Source organism: Galeopterus variegatus, unplaced genomic scaffold (genome assembly GCF_000696425.1).
Source record: "Galeopterus variegatus unplaced genomic scaffold, G_variegatus-3.0.2 Scaffold3077, whole genome shotgun sequence".
In the NCBI taxonomy this organism is placed as follows: domain Eukaryota; kingdom Metazoa; phylum Chordata; class Mammalia; order Dermoptera; family Cynocephalidae; genus Galeopterus; species Galeopterus variegatus.
In genome coordinates this window covers 171,443-181,103 of record NW_007729188.1, presented here as the reverse complement: position 1 = coordinate 181,103, position 9,661 = coordinate 171,443, and the positions used below count along the sequence as shown (strand labels likewise).

General features: G+C 34.2%; 1 protein-coding gene across 1 annotated transcript in view; it reads right to left on the bottom strand.

Moving 5' to 3' along the window:
• KIAA0368 (KIAA0368 ortholog) overlaps window positions 1-9,661 on the bottom strand; it is a 106,812-nt gene that overhangs the window by 52,757 nt on the left and 44,394 nt on the right. Inside the window, exons 9-11 of the mRNA XM_008583905.1 lie at window positions 8,287-8,406; window positions 2,577-2,662; window positions 2,130-2,208 (exon numbers count right to left, since the gene is read on the bottom strand). Coding sequence (XP_008582127.1) covers window positions 2,130-2,208; window positions 2,577-2,662; window positions 8,287-8,406 — 285 coding nt within the window. The remainder of the gene's footprint in view (window positions 1-2,129; window positions 2,209-2,576; window positions 2,663-8,286; window positions 8,407-9,661) is intronic.

Sequence of the window (9,661 nt, the reverse complement as noted above, 5' to 3'; positions counted from 1 at the left end):
CCCATTTCAGAGTGACAGAAGAAGCATCTGCTCTATGATAATAGTGGGGGACCTGATCACACCTCTCAGCATTGGACAGATCATCTAGGCAACAAATCAACAGAGTAACCATTATTCTTTCAGAAGGAGAGAAGAAATCTAGGGCAATTAGAGGGGGGAGAGGGAGGGAAGGGGGGAAGGAGAGAGGTTGGACAAGGGACATAAAGAATAATTATGATTTGTAACAATATATATGCTAGTAATATAGATTTAATCAACATATCTCAATGTTGAGCCCCAAAAATCTGTATAATAAATTTTGATTCAATAAAAATAAAAAAATAAATAAATATATATATATATATATAGTGGTCATAAATGAAAGGTTTCTCTCAGCTAGTGCTAAGTTCAGGATATTTTTAACACTATGTAACCTACAAACACCAAAATTCATCTTCAATACACTAGAAAAACAGCTTAACTTAGAAAATTCATCACTGGTCAAACAGACTAGGATTCTTCCTCTCTATCAAAATTGCAGTAATTTGTAGTGTGATTTTCTAAAACTCTGCACTATAATAAACAGCTTCCTCACATATTTTTCACCATAAAAATGAAGGAGGTCAGAATCAATCAGCAAATGAATTAGTGAAAGTCCCTGCTCAAGACAGACAAAATTTTACATGGTTTTATGAAAACCAGTCGTCTGATTACTCAGAACACAGTAACAAACTTCTGCCAGCTGAAGCTTATACATCTAATCTAGGATTCACCCTTCCACACATTTATGGATTCACCTGTTGGGAAGACATGCAGGTATCATCTGGAGGTAAGGGGATTAGGGCTCTGTGGTTTTTCTGGCCTCTCTAACCTATTTTTAAATATACAGCTTCTCCCCAAAAGACCCAAAGCATTCTTATTTTTACCAGCCACTCCAAAGCATCTATCTATGCCATAAAAATAATCTGAATGGTTCCGTAGACCTTAAAAACCATGCAAGCATTATTCCACAGGAGAAAGAAGATAGAAAAACCAGGCCTACCATTACCCCTAAAGCACAGCAAATGAACAGCTTTTCTCTAATAATAATATCTACTAATGTGCCCTGACTGTGCTGAATAATTTGTGTAGTAACTCAATCTTAATAATAATTCAATAAGGTGGTGGTATTATTTTCATTTTTCTTTTTTTTTTTTCCTTTTTGTCTTTTTTACTGACCAGTAACGGGATCGCAACCCTCAGTGTCGCGCCCGTACCGGGGACCGGCAACCCTCGGTGTTGCGCCCGCACCACGCTCAGCCAGTGAGCGGGAACAGGTCTCCACATGGGATCCGAACCCTCGGCGGGAGCTCCACCGCGCTCCCAAGCGGCGCACTCTCCAGTGTGCCACCGGGCCGGCCCTATTTTCATTTTTCTAATAAAGAATAGAGGTCCAAAGAATTTAAGTAACTCACCAAAGAACAAAACTAGGATTCAAACTCAATTCTAACTTTAAATGGCAAAATCTTGATCTCACTCTACTATTGCAAACATGCATTCATGTTTAGCTAAGACTAAGGAAAATAATCCTAACTAGAGTTCTTAAAAACTTATCTTTTTTTTTTTTTTAGCAAATTCCTCTGAAATACTAGAGTAGTGACAGAAATACAGCAAGGAAAAGCAGGATTGGGAAATCTACAATTCAAGGAATCCTCATTCCATTTAGCTTAAGGAATCAAAAATTTACTGAATGCATGTTTTGATAGAACTTTGAATCAGTAAAATCTCAGTCCCTAAGAATTAACAATTTCCCAATACAAGCCAAATCCAAATAGTCTCATATGGAAATAAATCAAAAAATAAATTTCAGCTAATTCCTTTAATTCCATTTTTGCACAGTACCTAGAAGTAGCATAAAATGCACTTGCTTTAAAAAATGTTATTTAAAGTGGTAAGATCCCCTCAAGATTCCTATCAGTTTTTCATACTTACTTTTGAAAAAGGCAAAAAATGGCAGTAATTTCTGAAATTTGTACCACTTCAAGGAAAAATGTTAAAAAACAATGAGCGTACTTTAAGTAACTACATCAATAGGTGCAGCATAAAGATTTATTATAGAAAATATTTTAAAATATACCATGCTAACAAAATTTAAAAGACAAGTGACTTACTTCTTTATATTCATTGATTAGCTTGGTGAGGCCATTCAAAAGCATTGGACCTAATGGCTTAATCTTGATTTCGGGACAGCTTTAAAAAATACACACATACACAAAGCAAGATAAGAATCTCATAATTACATATCTTTTGACATGATTATTTAAAACAGAGACATAGGCTGGCTGGTTAGCTCAATTGGTTAGAGCGTGATGCTGATAACACCAAGATCCAGGGTTCAATCCTTATACTGCCCAGTGGCCAAAAAAAGGTTTTTTTAATTTTAAAAAAAATAGAGACATGACTGAAATAACCTAAATAACCTACTAAAATCTGAAAATGTTTTAAGATAAGCAACTTGATTTCTTTCTAGGTAAGATGGGTAAAAAGATATACTTGAATCATCTGATCATTCTAGCAGTTTGAACATTTTACGGTTAAAATAGCTTTAAAAAACTTACTTTATACAAATGTGATGCACAAATTGCAGGGATAGTGTTCTTAACTTTGAATTTGTATTTGTACCAAAAAGCCCATCATATACAACCTATGTGAAAGGAACAAAGTAAAGAACACCAATTAGCAAAATAAAAATTTACTATTTTCAAATAGTAATCAGAATTCAATAGCAGGCCTTTTGCACTAACACCTTTTTCTTCAAAATCAATGCAGTTCTTTGTAATACAGAAAAACATTATCAGCTGAATGACTTAGAAAGTCAATCATAACTCCTATCAATAGTCTGTGCAGTAACAAAACACACTGGTTGAACTCACAAGTCTACAAAACTTGTAGGTCTACCACTAGGAAGCAAGGAAGAGTACATGATGGCAACTCTGCCGTTCCATACCACACAGGGGACACTAGCAGATAAGATCATTTCTTAATCACACGTAGTAGTGATTCAAATTATAATATATACTATAATAAAAGCTTCACAAAAAACAAAATTAAACATTCTACAAGTGTGCAGTCAAAATAGAAGTGATCCTTATACTGTAGAAATCATATCTAGAAGGCAAAAAGACCATGCAGATAAGTCCTGTGTGGCTTCCAGCAAGTTCAAATATTGAACATCAACTTCAAAGATATCTAAACCCCTCAAATTCCTACTTTCTACGGGAAACATTACTCATACATTTAAAAAAACTCCAGACTCTTGTTCCTAAAACTACTAGCAGCATTCTAATCTTATTTAACAATAACACTTGAGCTACAAACTAGTAGTTGTATTGAGTATCTGCTTTATAATTACCACTATACTAGATACCATGAGATATTAAAAAAAAAAAAAAGCATTGCTATCAATGCAGTTAATCTTGTTGACGAGTTAGGATATACATACATTAAAAATGAAGCAGGACAAAATTCAATCAAGGGCTACATTATTTTTGTTTTGATTTTGGGTTTTTTATTATTTATTTATTATTTATTTTAATTTATCAATGTAAATGTAGTTTGATTTTCCATGTGCTACATTGTTTGGAACACTTTTTTTAGAACATTAATCTGATAATGTCAATATTATAGAGAATAATATGGTAAGATATCAGAAGCAAAAGGATTACTCAGAACACTATTGTTCTGTAGAAAAAAATAAAATTTATGGTGCACATATTATGTGTAAAGAATTGTGCTGGGTGTTTCTATGTGTTCAAAACTGAGGTGAGGTAACACATGCCTAGTTAAAGGAATGGGAATCAGGAAAGAAGAGACTCATCTGAATGACACCTTGAAGGATTCTGTGATTCACAGATGAAGAAAGGGGTGGGCAAACTATGCAGGACAACGGTAATGCCATCATGAGAAATAGGAATATAAGCAAAGGAGGAACATTTATGGGTAGTGAGTTTTACCTTTGCATACGCTGAATTTTAGCTAGACTTATTTTCAAAATATATAAATAATTAGAAGTAAAGCATAATAAACCTACAGGAAGCATATATTTTGTCCAAAAATTCTGGCAGCATATTATGTAACATAGTGTTACTAGAAGCATATTTTCTAAACCAAAATTATCAAGATGCTATCTGGGAAATAGTTCTTGGAAACTAAAATCTAAGAAGACCTGTGGAAATTTTATATTTATGGAGACACAGAACAGAATACTTAAAATTATCCATACGTTAGAGTGTCTGAAATAAGCCAGACCCTCGGAACAGAAGAAAGCAGCCATATAAACAAATAAGTCTCAAGCAGAGAGATGCTAAGACAGAAGTCTGTGTCCACCTTACAGTGAAAGCACAAAGGAGTGTGTGCTCAGTTTTGGACTGAAAGGGAAGAGAGGCAGGAAATGGGTACATTTTGGATAGCAGGTGACACACGAGTAAATACTAAAATGTGAATAGATGTTTACCAGACTAAAAGGCAGAGGGGAGTTGCTGTGCTGGGCAGAGGGAGCATCATGAACAGAGACAGAGACATGAAAACAGCATATTTAAGGAGCTACGATCTTTTACTGTAGCATAAGGTGCAGGGCAAGGGGTGGTGAGAGATGAGACCAGAAGGCAAATAACTTCCAACCTTTCACCATCTAGTAAGAACTTAACTGAATGAGTACTAGTCACTGTGTTCTAAACTTTCTATTCATTAATCCATTCAGTCTTCACAACATTGCCATAAGGTAGGTGCTATTATTACAGATTAAAAAAAGAGAGAGAAGAAAAGAAAAACACTTGAGACTTATTTAAGAGCAAAAGCAAATAACTGACATCATAAGAAATCTACACAATAATATCCTTTATAAACATTGATGCAAAAATCATCAACAAAACAGTAGCACACTGAATTCAGCAGTATATTAAAAATATTATACAACATGAACAAATGGAATTTATTACTAGAAGGCAAGGATGGTTCAACATAGGAAAACCAATCAATGTAATACTCTACATAAACAGAATGAAGAAAAAAAAAATCACATGTTCATTTCAAGTGATGCAGAAAAAGCATTTGACAAATTTCAACACGTTTTCATGATAAAAACACTCATCAAACCAGGAATAGAAGGAAACTACATTGACATAATAAAAGCCATATACAAAAAACCCACAGTGAACATCACACTCAATGGTAAAAGACAGAGTTTTTCCTCCAAGATCAGGAATAAGGCAAAGACTTCCACTTTGCCATTTCTATCTGACATAGTACTGGAAGTTCTAGGCAGAGCAATTAGACAAGAAAGAGACATAAAAGACACCCAAATTGGAAAGGAAAAAGTAAAATTATCTCTGTTCACAGATGAGATGATCTTTTAGGTATAAAGCCCTAAAGAGTCCACCAAAAGAACTAATAAATGAACTCAACAAAGTAGCCAGACACAAAATCATGATCAGTTGCAGTTCTATACACTAACAATGAACAATCTGAAAAGGAAATTATGAGAACAATTCAATATACTATGGCATCAAAAAAAATAAAATATTTAGGCATTAACTTACTCAAGGAACTGAAAGACTTGTACAATGAAAACAACAAAACACTGATGAAAGAAACTGAAGAAGACATAAACATAAACACATCCCACATTTGTGGACCAGATGACTTAATATTTAGATACCAATACTACCCAAAGCAATCTACAGATTCAATGCAATCCCTACCAAAATTCCAATGATGTTCTTTGCAGAAATAGAAAAACCCATCCTAAAATTCTTATGGAAGGACTGGCCAGTTAGCTTACTTCTTTAGAGCTGGTACTCGTAACACCAATGTCAAGGGTTCATATCCCCTTACCAGCCAGCTGCTAAAAAAATTAATAAAATAAAAAATATATATAAAATAAAATTCACGCCAAATTTCAAGGGATCCTGAATAGCCAAAACAATCTTGAAAAATAAGAACAAAGCTGGAGGACTCTCACTTCCTGTTTTCAAGATTTATTACAAAGCTACAGTAAACAAAACAATGCAGTACTGGCATAAAGACAGACATATAGAGCAATGCAATAGAATAGAGAGCCCAGAAATAAACACTCACATATATGGTCAAGTAATTTTTGACAAGGGAGTCAATACCATTCAATGGGGAAAGGACAGCCTTTTCAACGAACAGTGCTGGGAAAACTGGATATCCACATGCAAAAGAAAGAAGTTGAACCTTTACCTAACACCATATATGAAAATAAACTCAAAATAGATCAAAGACCTAAATATAAGACCTAAAACTATGACGGTCTTAGGAAAAAACACAGGATAAAAGCTTCATAGCACTGAATTTGGCAATGGTCTCTTAGACATGGTATCAGAGGCACAGGCAACAACAAAAGAAAAAATAGACAAATTGGACTTCATGAAAACTAAAAATTTTGTGCATCAAAAGGCAATATCAGAAGAGAAAAAAAGGCAACTCACGGAATAGGAAAAAACATTTGCAAATCATATATCTGATAAGGGATTAATAGCCAGAATATAGAGAGAACTCCTAAAACTAAACGACAAAATAACAAACACATCTATTCAAAAATGGGCGAAAGACTTAATTATTTCTCCAAAGAGGATACAGAAATCACCAAGTAGTACTGGAAAAGATGCTTGATGTCACTAGTCATGAGGGAAATGCAAATCAAAACTATAATGAAACAGATACTTCCCCACACCCATTAGGAAGGCTATTTAAAAAAAAAAAAAAAAAATCAGAAAGTTTGATCCCTTTCTGGCCAGCCACCAAAAAAAAAAAAAAACCACAACACCAAGGTCCAGAATTCAATCCCTTTACTGGCCGGTAGCATACCACCCCCAACCAAAAAACAAACAAACCAGAAAATAACTGCTGTTGAGGATGTGGCAAAATTGGAACCCTTGTTGTGTACTGCTGGTGGGCATGTAAAATGGTACAGCCAGTATGGAAACAGTATGGTGGTTCCTCAAAAAATAAAAATTACAGCTGGCCGATTATCTCAGTTGGTTAGAGCAAGATGCTGATAACACCAAGATCTAGGGTTTAATCCCTGTACCAGCCAGAACAAAAAAAAAATTTTTTTTAATTAAAATTACCATATGATCCAGCAATTCCATTTCTGGGTATAAACCCAAAAGAAGTGAATGCAGGATCTCAAAAAGATATTTCTAACACCCATGTTCATAGCAGCATTATTCAATAAAGCTGAAATATGGAAGAAATCCAAATGTCCATCAACAGATAAATGGACAGTCAGCCTTAAAAAAAAAAGGAAATCCTGACATATACTACAACACAGATGAAACTTGAGGACATTATACTAAGTGAAATAAGCCATTTAGAGAGGACAAATACTATATGATTCCACTTATATGAGTTATCTATTTAAGTTGTCAAAATCATAGAGACAGAAAGTAGAATGGTGGTTGCCAGGAGCTGGGGAAATATGAGAATGAGGAGTTATTGTTTAATGGTCTTAGACTTTCAGTTTTTCAAGATGAAAAGAGTTACAGAGATGGGTAGTGATGGTGCACAACACTGTGATTCTATTTAATATCACTGAATTGTACACTTAAAAATGATTAAGATGGTAAGTTTTATGCGTATTTTCCCACAATAAAAAAAAGTGGAAAGAAAAAAAAAAGGAAATAGTTAATGAAGACAAATTATACCCAAATCTATCTGCCTCCAGAGCTGAGCTGGTCATGACTTGTATAAAAGACAAGGTCTTTTGTGGAAGAGTTTGCATCCTTCACCAACAGAGAGTACAGGCTTTCCAACTGCAAACACAATTCCGGTGGCAACACAGAAAACAGAGTGAATGTGGGGCAAGACTATAGACAGCCAGACAAGGTAGCAGACTACTGCGATAAACAATAACTAATATTAGCATTGGGTGCGGAGAGATGAAGACATTAGGAAGACAAAATCAAGAGGATCTGGTCACTGCCTTCATCTGGTCACATCCTTCAGTTAAGGATGACTCAGGTTTTTTACTTAAGTAAGTTCCGTACCATTTTTGGACAAAAGCTACACAAACACAAAAAACAGTTTGAAATGGGTTATCACCATATCCCTTGGAAACCATAGTTTATGTTCTGTAATAAATTCTTCAAAAATCATTCCACAGCAAACAAGATAGGAAAAAAAGACTCTCGATCTTGTTTTATACATCAACATGCCTCCTGAATATCCATTAACACAGTTCTTTCTCTAACTAAATAGACATAAAAGTTGCAGACAGGCCATTTTTCTCTGGAAAGAACAAATTACCTGAATGTTAGCTGGGAACGTTTCAGCAGCTTGTCTAGAACGGAGGAGATGGGGAACAATCTTTAACTTGACTCTGGTACTAACTGGGTCCCTTTTCAGCTCTGGCTTCAGAACTGCTCCCTGTCAAAAATATGTCTGATTATAACTCAGCATTTCAAAATTATTTTGAACTGAAAAAGGCATGAAAGAAAGCTCATCTAAATCAATGGTTCTCAAACTTCATTCTAAGATCCCTTCACACTCACAAATTACTGAAGATTCTAAAGAGCTTTTGTTTAAATCCATATAAACTATCAATATTTATTGTATTATATATTAAAACTGAGAAATTTTTAAATATTTGCTTATTCACTCTGAAACATTAATAAATTCATTATTTATTTTCATAAATAACATTTTTATGAAAAAGGACTATTTTCTAAATCAAAAAATTGTACTGAGAAAGTAGCACTGATTTACATTTTTTGCAAATGTTTGCAATGTCCACCTTACTAGAAGAGAACTGGATTTGTGTATGTATTCTCCTGCATTCAAACTGCTGTAATACATTTTGGTTGAAGTGCATGACAAAAACCCACCTTGCATAGATACGTGGTTAGAAAAGTAGAGATGATTTTAGCCTTTTCAGGTAATTGTGGATATTCTATTTTGATGCTACACCAAAACTTGATAAATAATAATTTCTTAAAGGTTAGTTGCAATTTGGAGTTGAAATATCAGTAAACTTTTGTATACTGTTATACTAAAATCTTGCCCTTTGAATTGCTCCCTTATGCTTGTATGATTTTATAACATTATTGGAAAGTATTGGCTTACTAAATTAAGCAAATGTTTCATTATACAACATCCATTAAAAAAAAAAAAGAAAGAAAAAGCATGTTTCCTATCACCACCAATCTCATCAGAAAAATCCACTAAGTACTGATAAGCTGTCAAGCCACCATGGTGAATACAAGTTTCACAAAATTCTAATTTTTGCTTGAAAGCTCAACTTCTATCATTGCCAATAAATTATGTTGTTTTTCTTAAAGTTACAACCTCATTATTTTCCTTTTAGAGAAAATATATGCCAAATACCCATCTTGGTAAACAGAGCTGCCTGTCTACTTTTCAAGTAAAATAATTTTTACTGCTTCATGGAGAATATCCTTAGGCTGAGTTTTATTCTCTCTCTCTTTTTCTTTTTTACCATGAGTGTGAGACAGTGAAGCTAGAATGACTGCTAGTATTCCTTTGAAACACAGCTTTGATTTGTGTTAGGATCCTGGCAAGTACACCCACCATTGCTTTTGTACCATAAGTAAAAATACCAACATAGTAAAAAAGGCAAATAATCTCTTGCCTTCAGAGACCCCCTAAAAGGCACTTTGTGACT